The sequence below is a fragment of the Aphelocoma coerulescens genome, chromosome 2 (assembly GCF_041296385.1).
Source record: "Aphelocoma coerulescens isolate FSJ_1873_10779 chromosome 2, UR_Acoe_1.0, whole genome shotgun sequence".
Taxonomy (NCBI): domain Eukaryota; kingdom Metazoa; phylum Chordata; class Aves; order Passeriformes; family Corvidae; genus Aphelocoma; species Aphelocoma coerulescens.
The window spans coordinates 125,249,098-125,272,770 of NC_091015.1; the positions used below are offsets into that span (position 1 = coordinate 125,249,098).

General features: G+C 39.9%; 1 protein-coding gene across 2 annotated transcripts in view; it reads right to left on the reverse strand.

Annotated features, from left to right (window-relative positions):
• Positions 1–354: 354 nt before the first annotated feature.
• PRKDC (protein kinase, DNA-activated, catalytic subunit) overlaps positions 355–23,673 on the reverse strand; it is an 82,547-nt gene continuing 59,228 nt past the window's right edge. The window contains exons 65-87 of one of the 2 annotated variants that reach the window (XM_069004714.1): positions 23,340–23,528; positions 22,600–22,824; positions 21,884–21,992; positions 21,086–21,197; positions 19,345–19,534; positions 18,083–18,257; positions 17,804–17,994; positions 15,108–15,288; positions 14,432–14,592; positions 12,852–13,063; positions 12,666–12,758; positions 11,761–11,848; positions 10,926–11,069; positions 8,120–8,324; positions 7,510–7,577; positions 7,019–7,239; positions 6,610–6,702; positions 4,682–4,774; positions 3,396–3,467; positions 3,111–3,312; positions 2,486–2,674; positions 1,741–1,880; positions 355–721 (exon numbers count right to left, since the gene is read on the reverse strand). In XM_069004714.1, coding sequence (XP_068860815.1) covers positions 517–721; positions 1,741–1,880; positions 2,486–2,674; positions 3,111–3,312; positions 3,396–3,467; positions 4,682–4,774; positions 6,610–6,702; positions 7,019–7,239; positions 7,510–7,577; positions 8,120–8,324; positions 10,926–11,069; positions 11,761–11,848; positions 12,666–12,758; positions 12,852–13,063; positions 14,432–14,592; positions 15,108–15,288; positions 17,804–17,994; positions 18,083–18,257; positions 19,345–19,534; positions 21,086–21,197; positions 21,884–21,992; positions 22,600–22,824; positions 23,340–23,528 — 3,558 coding nt within the window. In that variant the 3' untranslated portion in view covers positions 355–516. The remainder of the gene's footprint in view (positions 722–1,740; positions 1,881–2,485; positions 2,675–3,110; positions 3,313–3,395; positions 3,468–4,681; positions 4,775–6,609; positions 6,703–7,018; positions 7,240–7,509; positions 7,578–8,119; positions 8,325–10,925; positions 11,070–11,760; positions 11,849–12,665; positions 12,759–12,851; positions 13,064–14,431; positions 14,593–15,107; positions 15,289–17,803; positions 17,995–18,082; positions 18,258–19,344; positions 19,535–21,085; positions 21,198–21,883; positions 21,993–22,599; positions 22,825–23,339; positions 23,529–23,673) is intronic. The other variant, XM_069004715.1, reaches the window with a different exon arrangement.

Here is a 23,673-nt window from a genome sequence, read left to right on the forward strand (position 1 = left end):
TTTCTGTTTAATTTCACCGTGTGGTTCACTGATACTATTGATATGAAAATCTTCTAATTTTAACTATAAATAGTATGTGGCTGCAGAATGGTTTCAGTTGATTGTCATCAAGGTCTCTGCAAAAGAAAAGCACAGACTCACTACATCACTACATGGACACCCACAAGTTTGCAGGGTATGAATTTGTGCTTTCCACTGAGGAATCTTAGTGCTTTTCAAATAAATCTTTAAGCTCTAGAGCCTCTCCAGTTCTTTCTACACTGATTTTAACGCAAAGATAATAAAGCTGCTTTGTTACAAAACCACACTCAAGAAAAATAATTTTAAAAAAAGAATCAAAAATCACTGTTTCAATACAGCTTTAATACAAAAGTTTATTTTCTCTATTAGTCAAGTTAACCGGTGATAAAAGTAGTTAAGAGTTTTTTTACTTTTTGGCCTTAAAATTCTGCTCTCGTTGCAGCTGTGTTTTAGGGTACAGATCCCTTGGCAGACAGGTTTGTAGAGGGCAGTTCCTCACATCCAGGGTTCCCATCCTTCCCAGACTCTGCCAAGAATATTGGGGTCTGTCGCTTGATCGATGAGGCACCTCACTTGGGTCTCCTCTGACAGTCCATCCTCTGGCTCTTTGGCTCTGATATCATGGTTAGAGTTACCACGAGCCACAGCTGCAAAATCATTATAAGCAGCCGACTTCTCATGGCCCAGGCGCAGCTCATCACTGAAATTGAGAACACAAAAATAAGCTCTTACTAAAAGAAACAAGCAAAAAATCTGAGATGGATTTTTAAACACAAAACAGCGCTTGAAAAATAAAGCTTGAATTGAGATCGAGATGTGGAGGCTGCTCAAGAGCTGTAGAAGGCTTGGCCAGTGAAGACTGGTGATTTCAGGTGTCCTTTACTAGTAGGTATTTGGCATGAATATGCCAATCTTGTCGAAGGTCTCTAGCTGAAAGGATGCAGCAGTTCACATCCAAGCTGTTGATCTCTTTACCTGCCCTCCTGATTTGTGCCTATAACAAGTATTTTGCTGCCTTTTCCAGTTCAGCCTTGACCGCAAAAGGGACTCCTCCCAAGTCCTGCACTTTTCAATATTTATATGGTTTTAAAACAGGTTTGCTTTCTTTGCTTTTCTGTCTTTCCGCTGATTAATCCAAAATGACTTTTTAAGAGAGGATGGAAGGGATTAATTGTACTTTTAACTGAACTTTGAAGACATTCTGGCTTGAGCCAGACTTGACTAGACTGACATAAATAACCTGAGAATGCCACCAGATTTGAATGTGATGTTTCTCGTGAGCAGCTTTCCTCCATGCCTCCGCTACAGCTGGTTCAGGTTCCATTTCAAGCAATCCTCCATCAGAAGCATGTATTAATTTAAATATTATCCCTACCCTGAAAGCAGTGGAGACAAACATAAAGAACAGTGGGGCTGAAGAGTATGAGATTAAGCAGCCTGACAGGGAGAGGAGGCATATGTTGCCAGGAGCAGTAAAACTGCTCAGAAGGCCTGAGTTGGAGCAAGAAAACTCACAGAGAGATATCTGGTGTTTTGGCTGGCAGGGTGATTCAGAGAGATTGTACATGGACCAAAATTATTCTGACAGAGGGTTTGTTGAAATTTTGCCCTGTCTGTCTCTTTTCCTAGGCACCATTCTATCCAAAGGGAGCAAGATCTGACACAGGAGCCTTCCAAAGCTCTTAGTGGAGCGTTTAAAGCAAAAGGAGAGCATCTTACCAAGTGATTATTGCTGGATTGGCACCTGTAAGCTTCCTTCTGACATAGCTGACTTTTTGCAAAGGGTACCAGTTTACTTCAGATGTGTTTATTTCCTTAATCCATGTGCCTCCTTTTGCCAGCTGTCTTTGTTCAAAGTTCTAAGGAGAAAACAAATTTGCCCTATTTATCCTAAATCACATATTTAAAAAAGGCTTTTAAGCCGCAGATCATAGCAAGTCAAGCCAGTATCTTAACTGCAGATGCAGTGGAGGACAAAGCAGTGAGATAATATCTAACTTGCCTGTGACCTTAATTTACAACTCAACTTACTGAAGTGCAACTAGTTTCAGATTTTTTTTTCTCTGTAACTATTAGTTCGATATAGACAGTGCTGTTATGTAAGTTTAAGAGGTTCAATGCAAGAAGTTGAAAATATTTATGCAGGTGCTATAAGCGACATAATGTGATCAAGAGTAGCCCACATCTTTAGGATTATCATGAGAGATAAAGAGCAGTACACCGATAACACAGACATATGCTACTATTTTTTGTGCCTCAATATAGAATTCCGTCATTTTAAAACACTTTCTTAAAACTTAAAATACTTTTAAGTTCAGTTTCTCTGAGAACTTAATAAAACCAAGAAAGATAAAAGGAGTACTGAGAGTGAGCCTCAAGGAATACTTCCTTTTTCATCAGTTTTATTCTTATTACAGTTTAAGAATTTTCACATGAAGAAAAAGGAAAGAGGACAAAACCCCACCTTCCAGTCCAAAGAAGGCTCTTTTACAAATACATCCATGGTGCTGATGAGGAGGTCTGGATCTGAACGATAAGCCCTCAGGGCATGCACCATCACGCTGTAAATGAGTCCCCACTCTTTCACTGGCATCATCAGATTAACAAACTGGCGAGTCAGTCGAAAGGGCATCAACTCTGGCACACGCAAAAACTAGCCAAGGGGAAGGGCAGTCAAAAGAAAACAAGAAGTAAGAAGCCTTGGAACAGAAGGATTATATGGGAATATTTTGTTCTTTTTAAGCTTTGAAACCGTCTTTGTCACTTAACTGAAAATAACGTGCAAAAGTAGAACTGAATCAAGTTGTGACATCAAAGCTCTAGTCATGAATATTCAGTGACAGTGGTTGAAAGCATGGTTGAACTGTGTAAAGCACCACCATATTGACTCTGTGGAGTTCTACAGCTCACTGCTTGTCTGAGAATATCTGGACTCAGATATTTTATTCAATTAACTAGAAACAACTTGTAAAGATTATTTTGCGCCAAAACAAAGGCAACTGAAGAGCATCCAATTTGGTACAGAGAACACACGCGCAATCGCACATAACAAACGCAACAGCTGTAACAAATTCGTTGGAAACAAATACCTGTGTGGCTGCACCAAAAGCGTATCCAAAGTCTATTCCCACCATGCCACCTGTCTCCTTGTTAATCATGAAGTTGGACAGATGCCTGTCTCCAATCCCAAGTATCCAGTGGCTGATGCACATCAGTGCGTGAGAGCTGGCAAAATGGGAGCGCAGGGCGAGGAAGGCCTCGGGAGATGTGCTCATTTTCACAAAGGCTCGCCTTAACAAAACAGAACTCGCTTGTTGAATGCAGAGAAACACCAACATTTGTGTCACAATGTGTGGCCATCAGCAGCCACTTACCGCAGCAGGTCTTCTGGAACGCTGCTCTCCCTGCTTCTGAAGGACGTGACTGCTTCTGTTCGGTTGGCATTTCTGCAAAGTAGTGGAGAAATAAAGGTAGCTGCTGAAATAACAGCCCGCTGCATGTTGAAAGTCAAGATATGCCCAGGATGGCAGCAGTGTACGGTGCTTACTCCAGTAGACAGTACAGCAAAGCCACAAAGAGTTCATCCCCCAAATTTTATCTGATATTACAAATGCCCCATCCTCCCTCCTTCTTACAATGGTCATTTCCAAGTCTGACATTTCTAAATACAAAAGAGTATGTAGTTTTGTGTATTTTCCCCCAAATTAAGTAGATGGGTTGAGTTTTATTACAGCAATATCATCATGTCCTTTCTGGACAGTCTCTTCCAAGCAGAGGAATTAAGGCCCCAGTTAAATCTCTCAGCAACAGGCTGAGGCTATACTGACACTAGAAAGTAGTGCAGCACAGGGGAAACAACAGAACTGAAGAACTGGTGCTGAGGGCATTCATGCCATGCAGATTTGGGGAAGGAGGCTTTGTCCTAGCCCATGTCTAGTTCTGAATGCTCGTGAGAGCTGAAATGTGTTGGGTGCTTTCCTTCCAGTCTACTTCCCTCTGAAAGGAGCAGAGTTGAGAATTAGAGAACAGCTCTTTGATGCAGCAGACAGAAGATGAATGGGGGTGATGGGGAATTACTTTAAAAGGACATTCTGGATTTGAATACAAGTATTAATTCAGTTAACCGAGTCAAAGTTTTCCTTTAAAAAGCAATACATTTGCACGTTATGAGCTTATAAATGCTCCTCTGGACACTTCACTTCACCACCCACGGTGCTAGATCTAGGTAGGTGTGGAAATTCCTCTGAGAGGATGCTCAAGTTGGGACTTAAACCACCAAATATTCTTAAATTCTCAGTGAATCATGGTGATTTTCTCTGTCCAACTCCAGCAGATGCTCGGGCTCTGAGGCAGCCTACCTAACTGCATAATCAGGAACAAGATGCCTAGGAAATAAAGTTGAAGAGCAGCATCTGCTTCTAGACACTTTCTAAAGGAAGTGAGCAAGCTTCTGGAAGCATTCCTGTGCTCTGGTAGGACTTTTGGCAAGAGGAATTTTGCACAGCGTCTCCAGTAAGAGAAAGCAGTAAAATGAGCAAAAATCAGATCTAGCCACCATATTATAATGCAGATCATACTTTTTTCCTGGAATTTCTACAACTCTGCGTGTGTGCTCACTCTAGTTTCTACATTTCACACACAGTTCTCTTTTGAAACCTACCTGTACATAGCGTGGTATCGAGAGATGATGCCCTGTGCTTTCCCACCCATCCTGGACAGCCACTCAGAATAGGCAGCACGAGGTCCTCTTGGGCTAGGGACAAAAAGAAGAAAAGCACTGATGATTTCCCTGCATCTGTTTTCTATTTGATTATTCACAGGTTGTGTGCCGCTCTGACCCATGAGATTTTATACAAAGGAAGAGTCGGGAAGCTACAGCCTACATTAATTTTAGCCTTGCTATGGAAATAAAGTTTTTGCAGTCAGAGTATGAGCTGATCCATCCATCTCCTCCCCCCCCAGCTTTGAACACACTTCAGTCATATCTGACAGATTAGACATCTCACTGGTGTTAATTTGTCAATAGGTACTGTGAAAATTAGATGCTGCCTCCAGAAGAAAGGTCCAAAATAATTTTTCCAGGGAGGAAAAGGTAATTTTGACACAGCCTTGTAGCCTTTGAGAAGCCTTATGCTGTCCACCACAGTACATGCTGCCCTTTGTCCACCCAAATGAGCAGGGAATGCAGGAAGGCAGTTTGGTATCTTCTCAGCGTGCACGAGAGGGGAGGAATGAATGGGTGCTTGAACTTAGGGTATTAATCCATAAGAAGCCAGTATTCATCAGTTGCACTGCTTATGGAATAATTTGGTATTCTTCTCCCATCTTAACTAAATGCATCAGACATTAAACTTCTATTCCAGAGAGGCAGCAACTTAGCAGAGCAGCTGCCTTCTCCCTTCCAAAGCATGTTTTGAGATAGAGAATGTCATTTCCACTTAAGAAGCATTTATCAGTTATAGACTGTAGCCCATCATCTTGGGATAAAGAAAAGTGTTCAAAAATTCAGGAAGTTGTTCCCCCCACCCCAACCAAAATTTTCCTTTGTGAGTGCTGTCACTTAACCATAGCTCAATATAAAATAACTTAATTGTCTTGACTAATAACGTATGGAGATCTTCCACACTGAGCATGCTATAAATTTCCTCCCCTCACGAGATGGTTCCATGTGAGTCCTCCTTCACTTTCCCACTCAGTGAAGTAAGATCAACATAATACCACTGCTGTTCACAACAGTGAATCAGACAGCAGTAATGCAGGAACTGTAGCAGTTCCTAAACTGCTCACAAATCAAATAACCATAGAAATAAAGACTCTTTGGAGTCCAACCTCCACACTGGAGTTTCCTCCAACCTGCCCCATAAATGTTAACCAGTAAAAACAAATGGTGACAACAACACTCAGACAAACCCAAACAGAGATTATGTAACTAAGAACCACATTTGTAAATTAAACCACATTTCTAAATTCCAGGACAGAACTAGGCTGAAATGCTAGAATTAAATCAATTTTACAAATATTCAACCTCCAATTACAATAATGAGAAAGCAATATAATTTATTCAAACCCAGCATTTGTATCAAGCCAGAGAGAGTGCTCTTTTACAGTTGTGTTCTGTGCATTTGCTGCCAATTTCCACCCCCATCACTGACTCACTGCTGAACTCAGGTTCTGAATAGCTCTGTCTCTACTCCCTTCCCCTGCCCCCCATTGACCTAAGTCCATTTCCTGCCTGATCAAATCAAGAGATCAAAATCCTCTGCTTGTAAAATCAATCTGCTGATAAGGAAATGGTGATGATAATGACGTCACACATGATTATAATTATAAGCCTCTTGTTTAAACAAGCTGGGTGGAGGATATTCCAGGTACAATGGCACTCATTAAACAAACAGTTGCCAATTACTAATTTGGGTCAGGAAGTACAAACTGCCTCCTTGCTTATAAGTGCTTTTATTTCACTATTTAATAAAAAAAAAAAAAAGAAAAAAAGAGAAAAGAAAAAAGAAAATCCTGCCACAAGACCGTCAGTTATCCAAAACCCCATTAGTAATGCTCTGTTAGAGCAGACAGCTAAACCAAGCATACCTGCAATAGCTGGTATCTTCCTCTTTAGACATGCTATTTTTAAGGAATTCTTTTAAGGTACAGGTATTTTCCAGCCACTTGATGAGTCCCAGTCTGGAACAAAGTAAGTCAGAGATAAGAACAAGTAGCTCAGAGCTGAACTTTAGAGGAACACCACAAATGGAAAGCAACACATTCTAGTGCCTACTAAAAGAAGGTTAACAGCTACTGATTTAAATATACTCTGAAAAACACTTTCCAGACAAAGCAATTTCAATGTTGTTTAAAAGGAAAAGGAAAAAAGATAAATTAAGCCAAGGCACAAAACACTCTCAATCTGAACCTGGCACACAAAATTCTCACTTTCCAACATCCCAAAAGTAATAGATGTTAACATAAAGATTTCTGTCCCTTCAAGATAAACGCCTACCTTGTTGTCATGGGGATGACCTGGTAAGTTTTTAACTGCATGTTTCTTTGGCTACATGTAGCATCTTGGGAAAGGATAATGTTCATTACATCAAAGAGCTGCTCAATGCGCTGGTCTTGTCGCAGGTCTTCACCACCTTTGACAAGAAAAGGATACTCCTGCTCATCACTGCCTCGAATTGTTATACGTTTTGGCTTCCTCAAGGATTCCATTACACTTATCTTGGAAAAAGACAGGAAAAAGCAGAATATTTGTGACAGAAGACTTGGTCTTACAGAATCACCACTGGCATTAAGCATATCTATCATTCCTAGATGACATAATAAATTTATTCAATTATACTAGGAAAACAAATGCCCACTTGCAGCCCTTCCTTTGTATGCTGCAAGATGTGTAAACAAGCAACGACCCTGCTACTGCCAAATTCTTCAGTTGGAATATGGACACAGATTTATACCACATAGGATTTTGACTCAATCTTAAAAACATACCCGTTCATCAAATCCAGAGATTTTTGCATGGTACTCTGGCAGTGGCTTCCCTTTTCCATCATACTGACCTGAAGTGATAGTGGGAAAAAAAAATTGGGAAAAAAAAATTAGAAAAAAGTTACATAAACTGATGTTATTTTAAAGTGTGTTTAACACCAGAACACCCATCCAAATGTTTTGTCAAACTGAGAAGAAAATACTTTTGCATGTGTAAAAAAGATCCAACATACACATAGTATGATTTTATCTGTGAATTACTGATGCCCTTTCCTTATCTCTTAGAATCAACCTCTTGATGGTTTCAGAAGACACAACCTTTTTTGAACTAGATTTAAACACAGATTTATTTTCAGATTTCCTGGAGTCAGGCCTTCAGAAAAATACTAAATTCTTAGGTAAGAGATACAAGCTTGAATACAATTTAAAAAATCAGGACTACAGTTTAAGAACAGATTTAAGAGATAATGAGTGAACAGAATTATTTCAAGTAAGGCCAGATAAGGCATAAAGCCAGAAAGAAGGGCCATATAGCCCATATAAGAAATAAAGCTCAAGAGCAGCAACTTTCTTGTAAGGGACAGTTCACTATCAACACTGAAGGGGAACTTACCAGGAACCTCTAGCTCATTCCTCAAGAACTCAGCTTTGAATTCACTCATCCATGGTGAACATTCTTTGAGGTTCCCAGGTTCCTTATGGGTTTTGCTCATTTTTGAGTGGAGATACATTGCAATCTCACCAAAGTCACTTATCTTCATATCCAACAGTTCTGAACCACCTTTGCCAAAATGATCATCCAGGTCCTTCCCAAAAGCCTAACAATCATTTATAGAAAGGAATCCTGTTTACACAGTGCTAGACATCACCTAAGAGCACCAAAACAGTACCTTCCTATCTACACACACAGCTCGCTTAGATATTAGGAAGAAATTCTTAATATAAACCAGAACAGGCTGCCCAGAGAAGTTGTAGATGCCCCATCCCTGAAGTGTTCAAGGCCAAGTTGGATGGGGCCCTGAACAACCTTGTCTAGTGGGAGTTGCCCCTGTCCATGGCAGGGGTGTGGAAACCAGATGGTCTTTAAGGTCCCTTCCAACCCAAACCATTCTGTGATTCTGTGAAATGTTTTAGATGTTTTATTTACTATCGGATTTATTATCCGTGGATTTATTACTGCCGAGCAATAATTTTGGACATAAAATGTATAAACTCATACTAAAAAGTGTTTGAAATATCCTGATAAAGGAAAAGTGCAAAGTCATTTCACATGGGCCCATTCAATAAGCAAAGTAAGCATTATCTACAAATAGTTAACTGAGTTGACTTCCTGTGTTCATAATTCAAGGTTCTAGAAAAACCAAATGTTTCTTCTTGGACCTGGAAAGGTATGTTTTTTTAATGCCTGATCATTTTTCTCCCAAGCTATGAAAACACAGCTATTTCACTGCAGTAAATGAAAATACAAAAAACATTATCCTTTTGAGGAGACTGCTACAGTCAAAAACACCTTTATCACTTAAATCTATTTCCAGATTATGAGCTGAAGTATTGCACATAGTAGAGCAATTTTATGTGTTAGTCTCTCAAGAGAGACAACTTTTTTTCCCCAGCAAGAACACTAGAAACGATACAGTTATTCTCACAGCACATTTTGTTTCTTCATAATAATGCATTGTGAAAGCAAAGAATTCAGAGCCTGTGCATCATCACCTTGACTCTCTTCTGAAGCTACTCTCTGCAGGAATACTGCTCTCCCTCTTCCCTTTAACAGAGAGGAACAACCCTGATATCCCTCTCTAGCATGTCTCTTGCTCTTGTTTCAGTATCCTCTACTACTGCACATTTCAGCTTCTTAAAGAGCCATGGATTTTTTTTGTGTGGGCACACAAATCACCCAAACAGCCTTTGTGCTTGCGCCTGCCATGTTCCCTTGCTGTGCATGCACCCTATATTGGTGCTCCCCTCTCCCTACCCCCCACTCTGACACCGGCACATCCTGCACATTCTTATCCCCTGCTCTTAAGTTTAAAGTCATTATCATCAAAGTCCCATCTTATCTCACAGCAACACATTCAAAGGGCTAGTGTGCCCCTCAACTCCCAATTACCCTTTCTGCTTCATTATCACCTCACCTCCTCCCGACTCCACCTTACTTTCATCCTCCACCTTTCCCGCTCATGGGGAAGGAATCTCCCTAGAGATACCCAGGTTAGTTTATCTAAAGCTAATGTGACATAAGGATGGCCACATGGGAGAGAGCGGGGATGCACCCCGCCCTGGCCACGGGGCTATGCACATAGAGTGCAAGCAGTCAGGATGCTCCTTCTACAGGAGTATCACTCTCCTGGCCTCAGCAATTTGCAGCTCAGGGCTTTCTGGACCAGGAAGTGTGCATTTGTATGTAAAAGCTCTCAAAGCATTTCCCCCTCTCCGTGCTACTGCCTGCTTGCTATTTGAACCCATGAAAGCACCTGTAATACCCTGCAGCAGGAGTTCAGCACTTAAGCGTGTACTGAATGAGGAAACACTTCTCACTGGTCTGAACCTGCCACTTCCATAGTGTATTTACTTCATGTTTGGCACTCCTGATAGAATCACAGAATTGTTAGGGTTGGAAAAGACTTTTAAGTTCACCAAGTCCAACCATGGGACCGATGTTAAGAGCTTTATTGTACCTGGCATCATTGCATCTTTTCCAACTGGAGGAATGCTTAAGTTGCTTATGCAGTGGTTATTCTGATTATTCTTGCCGCTTTGAACCTCATCCAATTTTACTATATCTGTGTTGAGAATACTGCAGACGAGGACTACAACATTCAAGAAGCAAGAGTCAGGGAAGGCTGCTATGCCAATGTACAAATCCATGTTCAGCTCTCTGTTCTTAAGAATGATAACATTCATTTTTCTTTCTTGACTGCCCTTGAGTATTCACAGCTGATGTTTTCAAAGAACTATTACAAATCAAGATTTTGTTCTTGAATTGCAATAGTCAGCTAAAACTCAAAGAATTTCTATGTGATACTATGTTACATTTTCTTGCCACACGTGTCACTTCATTTTCTACACTGATTTTCACCACTTTAGAACTCAGTTAGTTTTGTAAAGTCTTCTCTATAATTCTTCATAGTTGTAACTCTTCTGTATTACTTACCCTAAGTAACTTTTTATCGACAGCAAATTTGAGTAGTATAATACAGCAAAACTCCCTAAAAACATTTATTCCTGTAGGGCAGTTAGACAAGGAAAGTGAACTATGTTAAGTCCATGGCTTCTAGCAAAGAAATCCCAGTCCGGTACTTCTGACTTGATCAAGTCTCATCAAGTCCTGCAGCACCTGTAAAAGCTGTGATCTTTTGACTTTCTACTGTCTTCTAGAAAAGCACATGATGTCAACGCTACTCAGGAACCTCATATACCTGAATAAACCTTTTCCTCGTCAATCCAAGGCCAGGAGCATCCAAATTTCCCAAATTCCTGTACATTCTTTCATACATTTCCTTAAGCTTCTTTTTGTTTCTCTGAGGTTTTGACAATTCATTTTTGACATCCTCAGTCCAATCCTGCAAAGAGAAAAGAGATGAATACTGAGAAAAGATTTACTGACCCTTGCTTTTCAGTAAACCACTCAGATTACACTGGGGTTACTGTATTTAATAGTAGTCAACTATTATGTGTCTTTTGACAACAAAAAGAGCAACCAAAAGACTATGGAAATATTTTCCTTTCATTCTGTGTCTTGATAAAATGTTTCTACTTATTACAATAATTATGTTTACTACCATAGTGTTTAGTGCTAACTAAGAAAGCCTTTGTGGGGCCAGGAGTGGCACCAAACACAGGGCAAGAATCCTTTGGACAAACAAGTCAGAACGTAGACAGGGATGCCCAGCAGGAAAAGGTCATAAGAACACAAGTAGTCCAAAATTATGAAGATGGCCACAAATGATAATTCTGTAAGGATTTCAGAATGATTAAGGAACACTGACTGCGGGGCAGGGCACAGACCCTGAAGGGGAAAGCTGAAAAGGGCTGAAGCAGAACATCCAACTGGCACAAAGGAGGGAGTCCATCACCAGTGAAAGCTGCTGACAGCACCCTGACATCACCATCATCATCATGTGCTGGTGCTGAGTTGAACCACTTCCTGTGGCTGTGGTGTCAAATTGAACGGTGTCAGGCTCCACCCAGCACTTGCTCTTCTGAACAGAGGGAGAGGAATGAAGGTGAAGGGGGAAAAAAAAAAAACTTTACCTTGAAAATCATTACAGGATTAGAGAGCTGCTCCAGGGAGTGAACAAAATCTTGAACTACTCCTCCTCTATCCAACTTATTCTTGATCCTTTAAAAGAAGAGAAAAATGCATCACAATGCAACAGAACTATCACCACCTCGCCTGCAGATAAGCAATGATCTGGACTGTCTGCTCTATACAAGAATCTGGTAAAATAATTCAGGTGTAAGTAGGTGAGACTCCCTCGGAATTCCCTCTTGGGCTGCATGACTGTTTATATGTTGACTAAACATGCCACACAACTCCCAATTTTTTAACTGTATGTCCCACTATGAAAATAGGAACTTGGTGAGTGGAAAGCATGCTTGAAACAGACACAGGCATTGACCATACTATACACCCTGTCAGGACAGTTATTGAAGGGTGATACTGTCTGTGAAACACAAGACTTTATACTTTTATTTTAAGCAAAAATTTATTCAGCAAATGTATCAAACTTGAGAAAAAGGCAAAAAGACATCCAAAATGTGGTTCTACAGTATTGTGTGATAGAAACTGACTTTTGCCTGGGGATTAACTCAAGTGTTACTGCATGGCAAAATGGGCAAGGGAAGGCTTGTAGGAGAAACTGCACGTTGCATACTGAATAAGCAGAGAGCACCACTGCCAAGAGCTGCCATTCCCCAAGATAACATGCATCCATTTCACTGCCCTCTCTGATGTCTGGTAGGAGCATCTATTCTATTTAAACATACCTGCTTCCTCTTGGTATTAGAAAAATTGTAAATGTTCAATACCACAGAATTACAAGGAAAAATGGGTTGCCTCTCTCTGATCTTTTTGTTTTATCTTGGAAAACTTCTAACTTGCAACAGCCTGGGTACTATATGTACCCAACACTTCATAAAGTATTCATGCCACCAACCTGAGTATGCCTGACACTGACAGAGCTGATGTCTTGCATTTCTCTGTGTCTTTAAATGAAAACTCAAGACCACCCTCTAATATCTCGTGCTCACTGAAGAAAAGAGTTTGCATAGGAAAAATAAATAAATCTGTCCACTCCTGAATAAAAAAACATACAAAAGAGCTACTCCAATTGCAAATTCACCTCTCTACAAACTCCTTGTTCTTACAACCAGCTGCAGTATCTTTGAAGCAGTAACTTTCACTGCTGATCATGAAAGGGTAGATGAGTGCCTGGGGATAGGTATTTGCAATCTCTTCAACAGTATGTTGTACAGCTACTGCTTCATCCTTGTCCAGTAGTGCCATCATCTGGCTAATCCAACCGATGAACTGCCAACAGGGAACTGAAGAAAGCTGCAAAAACAGACACTGCTTTCAACTTTGGTCCTCCTCAAAAACACCAAACATAGCAAACAAATGAAACTGCTCCATGGTGCAGCCTGACAGGGAGAAACATGAAAAGGAAACAGAGAATGTCAACTAGGTGTGCGAAACATCCCCCGATGAAGCACAGATTTGATTATTACTATCACTACTACTACCACCACTGCTGCTGCTTAATAGGTTTTCCATTATAAATATTTGCAGCTTGTTGATCAATATGAGACTTTACACTCAAACTTGTGGCCTTTGTCTCTGGATGCAATACAATAATTTTTCATCATCACATACAAACAACTCAAAAGTCTGAAGGAATTCACCATTGGGTTAAAGTCCTGATTTGAGTAAAAAATGCCAGGAAGGGGAACACTGCAACTCCCATCACAGTTTTGTCCTCTGTTCAGCTTTAAGCATTTCTAATAGAATTTATTATCAGATTGTCAGTATTTATCTCATGGAAAGACAGAGGATAGGATAAATAAATGCCTGGTGAACTCCCTTTCTGGGTGAGATTTGTCAACTGGACCAGGTGTCAGGTTCTGTTTGAACTATTGGTGTTTCACTGTGGACACGCCTTATGCACCTCAGTCATTTCTTCTATTTTCTCAGTTCCTTGGGATAACTAACCCGAGTTTCTGTCTCACTTGAGTTCCTTCTCTGACAGGGCCTGTTGCTCTGGGAGCAGCAGCACAATGACATGGGCTTGAAAAGGCATGCAGGCCAAGGCAGGAACAAGCATGAGTCACAGAGAAGGTCTCAGCTTATCTGCCCCATGGCAGCAGGGAAGGCTCATGGTATCCTGCCATGGAATGGCAGTGGAAAGTCAGGTTGTAGAAGGAAGGAAGGAAGGAAGTGGGAAATACAAAGGAAGACAAAGCTTCAGAGGTAGTAACCTCTGAAGTGAAGGAGGACTGGGAAAGGTGGGAGACATGGAATGAGTCTGGAAAAGCTGCTGGCTTCCTGCATACAGGAAACTCAGCCTACAGGAATAAGATACATTCCTCACCCTAATACTAACCACCTTTATCAGTTCATTTATATTGTTCTGAAGGAAAAAAAAAACCCAAAACATACCAGAGTTATTCTCCAGCAACTCTCAAACTAACGTTTGGAATCAGAATAATGACAAAAATTTAAACTTTTAAGAAAAACTTTTCTGTCCATAGGAATTAGACTCAGCAAGTTACAGAAAAGACAAGGAACAATAATGGGATAAAATTTATCTGATTTCCCTGAAGCAAAACTTACCAGTCTAACCTCTCTGTGTATCCAACCTCCACCCCCACCTTTAAAATTTGATTTACAGCAACATTTGCTGCCAGAAAAATTGAAGCAACTAACCTCTTGTGTCACTAGACCCAATGTCTCTGCTGGATATCTTTCAATTATTTGGAGCAGTCTAGGAAATCGCAGCCTGGCTTCTCTGGAATTCAGTTTTAAAGCTTTTATCATTTTCTCCACCACAATAGCTGGGAACTGCTGCAGATCCACAGTGTCAATTTCTGCCAAGAGACATTAAACTAGAATTATCAGAAACACCATTACTTGTTCCACGTCTTTGATCATCTGAAACATTAATCTTTACAATTTGGTATTTTTTTTCAAGTGTATTTTGTATTTTTACTTTGTTCTCTTTCCCATCTGTTTGAACTGGACACATCTGCAACACATCTACTTGGGGACTGTAAGGATTAGCTTTATCAGGAAGCTGCATCACTGCTGGTATCTTGCCTGCTTTAAATACAAGGCTGCTGTGGTCTGGGAAGGAACAAGGGAAGCATCTGCTGGACATGATATATTTTTCACAAGTAAGAAGGAGACTACAAGTGCTTCACTAGTACCAAAGCTAGCAGTAACAGTGGATGTGAAAAAAGGAATACAAATACTGCTGAACTGGAGGTCAAACTGCTCCATTTAAATTCCAGCTGTGCTGCTCACGGACATCTCCTGGGTATAGGAAAAGCTCACGGATCACAGATAAATACAGCTCACAAGCTTAGCAGAAATCCTGACTAACCAAGCAAGCCTTCCTCTTCCCTGCGCAGATACTGGTCACAGAAGCTGATCAAAGTCATATATGCATCAGCAACTCCCACCACGTCCACGTGGTCCATGGAGTGGGACTGCACCTCCTCCTCCGACTTCCTCACGGCACAGCTGAAACACTGAAAAGCCTTCTTGTTCAGACCCGCCAGCACCTGGCATTCAACCATAAGAGGAAAAAAGCACACATTAGCAAGTAGCATTGAACAATCCTTTCTGAAACTGGAGCTTCTTTGCAAGTCTTGAGCAGATAAAACTTGAACTGTTTTAAGATGTTCCGAGCAGCTGATACAAAGGAAAAAAATTGGGATGTTATTTCTAGCAGCGATTTCCAGAAATTTAGTTTCCACAATTTCTCAATGGAAATATATAAACCACAATTTAAACTTAAATTAGTCTTTGGACATGTTAACTGGAATTTTTGTCACTGCAAAAAAGTTAATGTTACTAAAGTTTTTGGAAACAGTTAACAGAAAATATAATAAAACTTTCGGAGTTCTTCTTCTATTAACACATATCTGCAACATCTGCATAACAGTTACACTTGGAATTTGTGTTAAAAAAGCACACATCAAACTATTTTGAATCTGATGCCTTTTTCCCTACTATAAATATAGTAATATTCATCATACATTTCTAATGCAGCTCATGCAATGGGTGACTTGACAAGATTCTTTACACAATCACAGAAGCACCAAGGTTGAAAGAGACCTTCAAGATCATCTGTCCAACTGCCAGTCCAGCACCACCACAATCACCCCTAAACCATATCCAGAAGTGCCACATCCAGATGCCTCTTGAACTCCACCAACTTAGACTCCATTGGACAACTTAGTCCAATGCCTGACCACTCTTTCATTAAAAAAAAAAATTCTAATATCCAATCTGAACCTACCTGGCACAACTTAAGCCCATTTCACCTAACCCTCTCACTTGGGACATGGCAGAAGAGACCAACCCTCACCTCACTACAGTCTCCTCTCAGGTGGTTGTAGAGAGCAGTGAGGTCTTTCCTAAGCCTCCTTTTCTCCAGGCTAAAGAATCCCAGTTGCCTCAGCTGCTCCTCACAGGACTTGTGCTCCAGACCCTTCCCCAGCTCCGCTGCCATTCTTTGGACATGTCCCAGCACCTCAGTGTCTTTCTGGGAGTGAGGGGCCCAGAACTGAACACAGGATTCCAGGTGCAGTCTCACCACTGCTGAGCACAGCAGGACAATCACTTCCCTGGCCCTTCTGGCCACACTAAATGCTGTAACTGAAATTAAATAGTCAAGTAGGTAGAAGGAGACTACCAGGGTCAGAGTAGTGCTTAATACTAAGCTAAAATAAGGCTAAGCTTCTTAATCTTACAGAAATACCTGCTATGGCAATCTTACTCATCTGACATTTGACATCTGCTCATCTTTTAGATTACCTAAAGAAGAATGCTCTTAAGAATTAGCTAATAAATTAAGCTCAGGCTTTTGCTTAAGTTTCCACACACCAGAAAATTTAAAACCTTTTTTTTTTTCAGGAATTTCTTCTTGGTCTGCTTTACTTTTAACAACCATGAAACACAAATTAAGAACATTTGTTTTGTTTTATACTAATATGGTTCATATTCCCTGAAGTGATCCTGCAAGAAAGATGGAGAGGGATGTTTTACAAGAGCATGTAGTGACAGGATGAGAAGCAATTGCTTCAAACTGAAAGAGAGTAGGTTTAGACTGGAAATTAGGAGGAAGCTCTTTGCTGTGAGGGTGGTGAGACACTGGAACAGGCTGCCCAGGGACGTTGTGGTTACCCCATCCCTGGAGGTGTTCAAGGCCAGGCTGGATGGAGCTCTGAGAAACCTGATCAAGTGGAAGGTGTCCCTGGCAAAGGCAGAGGGGTTGGAGCTAGATGATCTTTAAGGTCCCTTTCAACTCAAACCAATCTATGATTCTATATATAAAGGTCTTCACGGTGGCTTTATAAATTAGTAGAAATAAGCCAACAGTGGCACTTCAAATTCTGTATCCATTTGACAGACAAGAAGTCAATGCCACCATTGTCATGGTGGGACACCATGTCCCCAGCATGTGGGACAATTGACAGCAAATATAATTTTAGCTGCAGCAAAGTCTGGTACTGTATTCTTCAAATGCACACCTACCCAAAATAGGCAAAGACGACCTGCATGTGCTCTGCCTTAAAAATCCCTCTTCTCTCTTCCATTAAAATTACTTAGATAAAAAAAGTGTATCACCATTATTATCAGTATTATAAATATCTCTTTATCGAAGAGAACAGTCTGGGAGCATGAAGCAGGTCACAAAGGCCCAGCTGAAATCAAGGTATTCTTTGAAGATCCCAAGCCTTGTCTGCCCACTGTACATGCAGCTGCTCTGACCATGTCTTTCCCCTCCACTCAAAATGCAGGTACAGAGAAACACAAGAACATTCTCCCAGTTCAAAAGGCTAGAGTGATGCAGAACTCCAGGAGAGCAAAACCTGGAAGGAACAGCAACCACAGCTTTTTTTTTGCTTTCTTTCTTTCTCTCTCTATCTGCTGTTGCTGGACAAATCACTGCTAATAGCAGACAGGTTTCACATGCTCTGTATCTATCCATAGCCATCACTACCTACTGAAGTAGTAATTTGTAGTAATTATGATACTGAAATAGTTAAAAGATCTTCCCCTCTCGTTTACCTTTTTAGGATTCTCAAGGCTTTCTCCTGATATTAGTGATATCTTTCCAGCCTTTTCTTTCTCAATTTGCTCAAGACATCTTGGGTCCTGACTAAGAGCATTGGCCATGATGTGATATGTAGTACCCAGGAGAAGATTTCGGTTACGGAAGGCCATTATGTTCTTGCTGAGATAGTCAGATTTGGTATCTTCTGTTGGAATTCAAAAACAAAAGTTGGTAACTGGACAACAAAGCAACTTTGTAAAATAAACAAGGTGAAGCAAAGAGAAGGTTGTTACCAAGCAGAGAGATGGTTTTCAACACTGAGAGCACACGTTCAGGACAGCTCAGATTGCGGCTGCTACTGTGAGTGAAGCAGCAATAGGCGTAATTCCACCTCACCAGCCAGTCCTCCCTCGTTCTGGCTTCTTTGCGCAAATCCTTCAGGAGCTTCTTGGCAACTGCAAAGCTGTTCTGCATTGGGATCAAGAGAATTTTCAGACAATGTATCTGAAGAAGGACTAAAACCGACTGCAACCAAGTTAGGGATGAGAAGATTTAAGTAACACAAATGAAGTTGCAATAAGGCAAAAAGATGTCCACTGCTTGCCAGGTCTCATATTCAGAACCAGATCTGCACTAATGAAGAAGTTCGAAAAGCAAAAGAGAAGAACAGAGGTTTAAAAAACTGAGAGTAATTCCAGCTGCACGACTCAACAAGCATTTAACTGCTCTGTAGCACAAACACATATGGGAAAAGAAACTTGATTTAAGATATCGTTAAGAAAATCACTTGTGTTTATGTTTCGATGAGAAGTTTCACAACAGTAACATTAAAGGAAATCTAATTTTTCACTTACTGCTTCAAGAGTGTATAGTCAAAGCAATAATGTTCTATTTGCTTGTCACATTGCTTAAAATAAACTCTTGTTAATGACTGCAGACTTCTGCAGCATCTCAGAAGATGGGAGACCTTGACTTATTCATCTTGTCTCAAGCTTGAAACACCAAAGGCCCATCATCAAAAAGGCTGTTCCAGTCATTTCAACAGACACATTCAACCCAAAATTTCTAAGTCACTTTAGCTCTTTATTAGTGTTAACTAACAGCAGTAATGAAAACTATGATAAAAAGAAATTCAGCATTGCTGATTGAAGTAAATTATACTAATTCAATTAGAATTTGATTTGTTTTCTTGTACAGAAGAGATTATTTATAAATAAGAAAGCATAATGCTTGATTGCAAGCATCCCTTCCACTAAAGACTGAAATATTTCAGATACTTCATCTGCCCTTCAGAGTGTTCAAAACCATCTGTGGATCAAAGGGAGCTTCAGGCATATTTCCAGTAATGACAAGTTATCATCAACTTTGTAATTAACATTTATCCTTTTGTTTTCTTTCATTGTGGAACTGACTTTCTTGAGCTTTCAAAACGTCCTGGAGAGCAGGGTCAAAAAGAGACAAGGTTTGCCCTGGCAAAAGGGTACCATAGCCCACCTAAAAGCCTTTTCCTATGTATTTTCTCACAAAATTGGAAGCTATCAGACAGTATATTCACCTGTTTCCTGGCACTTTCTATCATTTTCATTTTCATATTAAATTTGCAGCTTTTAATCATGGAGTAAATGTTTTCGCTCTGTTGATCCACTTCCATTTGGTCACCAGCACTGTATTCTCCATCCACCTCCATACTGTCATTGGCCTGATCAGATGGAAGCTTTTCCTGCAGTTTGTCAAGAAAGAAACACCTGCACAACAACAACAGGGGCGTAGATCACTCTGGTATACATTCAAGGGAATCAGTGTTCAAAAGTATTGATCTGCCTAACAGCAAACAAAGCTAATAAAAAATGTCAAACTACAGCTATCACCTTTAGCAGGGCTAAACACAGGCCTCAGAGTCTGGACACTCCTAAGAGGGGCCAGGCTGACCCTGACAGCATTCAGGATCTTGAACTGACAAGATTAGTATTAGAAAATGTCCATTATAGGGTGGGATTTTTTGTTAGTTAGTTCATTTGTGCAGGCTACAGTCCCTAAGTTCACCAAGCCATAACTCGTAACTCGCATTCCAACTTGACAGAAGTGCAAACAAACAGGAGTCTCAATTATTTAGTGTGAGTGCCAGGCTGTATTTTATGTCAACCTGCTATTCAAACATTTATCACATCAACACATGCCAACATCAAAGTCTGTGTTGCAGACCAGATCATCAACCACACTCAGCTTTTGAAAGGGAATTGCCATGAATCAATGCTGAATCCTGTCACTCCACAACTAGGCCTATCTAATTTAATAGCACATCTCATTATGTAGACTGTTACTCAAAGCAGAGGACAGCACTGCAGTGTGAAGTGGCACTTGGAACATCCTTCGTTATTAATTTGAGACAAAGGTTTTCTAAAAGCACAAAAAGTGTTTAAGACCCTGACAACCCTTCAAGTCATAAATGCTTCGAAACTTTTTTCAAACGTAAGCCATGCCATGTATTCTGCCTTATACTGAACTGCAACAAGCTCTTCTGTAGCCATGCTTTCCTGACACAAGAGATAATAAAATAAATTACAGAGCACAGTATGTATCAGCAGAGCTACTGAAGAAGTTATTGCAAGGAAGGAGGACTAATCCAGATTTGCACTGGAAGAATGAATTGAGACAAAGACAGACACCACGGCAAGGACAGAAAACTTTCAAATTTGAAAAAGCATTCCAGCTTCTTCAGAGCTAATCCAAAGGAGTCTCCAGAGAGTCTTTGTTCTTTCTAGCAACAGTTGCATAACAGAAGTCTCCAATTAAAGCAGTGGCCATTAACTTTCCCATAAACAGGTGAAGCACTGAGAGTGACACAGCTGGGCTTGTTTTGTATGCTGCCTCATTTTGGAACTGCCTACAAAGTAGGCAAGTATTTTTATTCACAACAGATTGGCCTTTTGGGTGGTGTTTCATTGAACTAAATGCAGCTAATCTACACAATTACAAGTGAGTATGTTTAAGGGCTGCTGAAATGAGCCACCTTACACAGTGCATGTAATCACTGATGCAAGAAAATGACTAAACTAACATCTATGTTTCCCTATTAAAATACAGTTTATTCTCAACCTCCTTTGGCTCCTCACCACAAGTTAGTCATACAAACTGCCCAGTTATATTGAAAAAGTTACTACCACAGTTAAAAAAAAAAAACAAGTCATACATTGGATCAAAACCCTCCCATATGAAAACAAGCAGCATTAGATAAAGCACTTCCTGGAACTCCACAAGCAGACAGAACTCAAGCTAACCCAAGAATGCAATTTTACCGATTTGTAATGATATCATCCCAGATGTTCATAGGATCCATTTTAGCATCTGGATATCTGCTTGTCCAAGTTCTGAGAAGTCTCTTAAGGGAAGCCTCCGAAGCTAAGTTACCTAGAAATCAATTAAGAACATTTTAAATGCATCTGAAGCCAAACAGCACAAAAACGGGCTAAACAAAACATAGTCTAACATTCAAACCAGAAAAACTGCAATTAAGCAATGCACTTGCATTTCTGGGATTGCATTAAAAACACTACTTAGTGACCATCATATTACTTTTGTTTGTTGCTGAGGCACAGGAGATTCCATAAGGACACCTGCATCAACTGCCACTGAGGATCACCACCAGGTATTTTCCTTTCCATATAGCAACATGCTGGAATATAGTGGAACTGTTAACTAAATTTAATATCTTATTTGGTTTGTGCACTTAAATTTGTACTTCAGGCCTACATCAGTAGGTACAACTTATATACCACATCCATTTTTTTATCTCTGCTAACTGCTATTTACTACCAAAAGTTACTTCAACAAAAAAAGCTTAGTTTAAAACTTTAATTGACACTTTTAAAAGAGATGCTTAACTCTTATCACAAGAATTACGCTAATTGAACTTTGCAATACAACATAATGTTCAATCCTATCTTACAAAACTGTAATAGTTCTTACTGTCAAGAAGACAGTAAGAAGTAATTTCAGACTTATGCTCCTTCAAACAGCAGTTCAGAAATTCAAAGTTCAGGAAACCATGATTACTGAATACAAAAAGAAAATTGCTTGAGAAAAAAAATCTTTACTTCTCTTGGTCATAAAATTGATGAAATCCTGTATTTCTGTCAAAGCTTGTACAGACTGCAGTTTGGTCAACCGACTTTGATATAACAAGGAATCAATACTGGAGTAGCTCTGAAAAGAAAGGGAGAGAATCAGACAGAATTTAAAGCATGGTTCTGTTCAGTGCTCTACAAACTATTGATCTGATGCTGCTATACATTATGCTTTAAAACCCAACCTCTTGCAAGTAATTTAATAGCCCATAATCAGAGAGCAACTCTGCTTTGGACAAGCACAGAGGCACAGTCTAGCTGCAATTCCTATCCTAGGTTTTAGCAAAGTCCTACAGTCTAATTAGAACTTGGTAATGGATGGAACTTGTAACTTCTCAATGCAATACTCTTTGCAAGCTTGTTCTGGGGACAGGACACCCCTGAAAAGATGAAAGAAATAAAACTTTTATTACCTGCACAAACAATGACTCTGAAAAATGTATAAAATATTAAATCAGCAAAACAAAACAAACTAAAACAGGAGGATGCACTCCACTGGCTCACTCACCTTTCATCATTGCAAGCAGTGAATTCAAAAGAAGTTTTGTCATATGACATGGAAGGCACCTAAATTTCATTGTATTGGAGTGTTTTGAGCATATAATCTAACAGCAGTAACAGCAACAGCAGTTTCATTGCTCCAGTTTACACAAAAAAACCACACCAGAGATAGAAGACACTATTACCTGCATGAAGATCTGCATGCCATTGCTAATATAATATTTGGCTCTGTCAAAATCATCTTGCAGGATGTACAGGAGACTAAGTTCTTGGCTGTAGTGCATTTCTATAATGGCTTTCTTCTGTTCTGTCTTCATTGCCTCATCAATAAAGGTTAGCAAAGTCTGGTCATTCTCACCACTGAGCAATAACTTTAGCTTACTGCGTATTACATAGGGCAGATATGTCTCCTACAAGGTGAAAACAGTCTTTATTTCTAGGAATGGAATAGTAGATGATCAAGCTTTTTGTTATCAGTGGCAGATCAAATAAATGTAAAAACATTTTGGATGTTTTTAAAAATATTTTCCCTTTAGACAAATTCCTATTTGCTAACAAATCACAGCAGCCTTTTCCTATAGCTCAAGAAGTTGTTAGTAAATTCTAACAGTTTCAAAATCCATGGTTTGGTAACTCTTAAAAGAGGAAACAGCAAGAAAAGCAACAAAAAGACTTGCAAAAGGAAGAAGGTGATGATAAAGCTGATCCTATAGGATCTGCCATTGACTTGAGGTAAAAAATTAAACATCAAAAAGAACAAGCAGAAGTAATTGTTTCAATTTTTTAAATATATCAGACTCTCCACTAATTTCCATAATAAAATAACCCAAACAACATGATTGATTTTCACCCATAATCTCAATACTGTAGGACATCCCTGCAGAAATAAAAATGGTGCAGTATCAATGAAATAATTTCTAAAAACCTGAAAAAATGGATCATTCCACGTTTTGTTTAGGTCTGGAGGTTTTCCACTATCAATATTAACAGTAGCACAATACTCCAGAGACTTCCACATTGTGAGGTGGTCATAGCATTCCAGAGATGCAAGTTCCCAGAAGTCCTTCTCTGCTTCTGTTGGCTCTCCATCTTGCCAGTCTTCTTGGGAGAGTGCCTAGGGAATGAATTTGGAGGGGATAATAGTGCCAGATTCCAGCCAAGAACCCGCTTCAATTCTAAGTCGCCAGCAACTTAACAGTAATTCGTTGCCTCATAAAAACATCTATCCATTTACCAGAGTGTGACAGCAACATTAAATG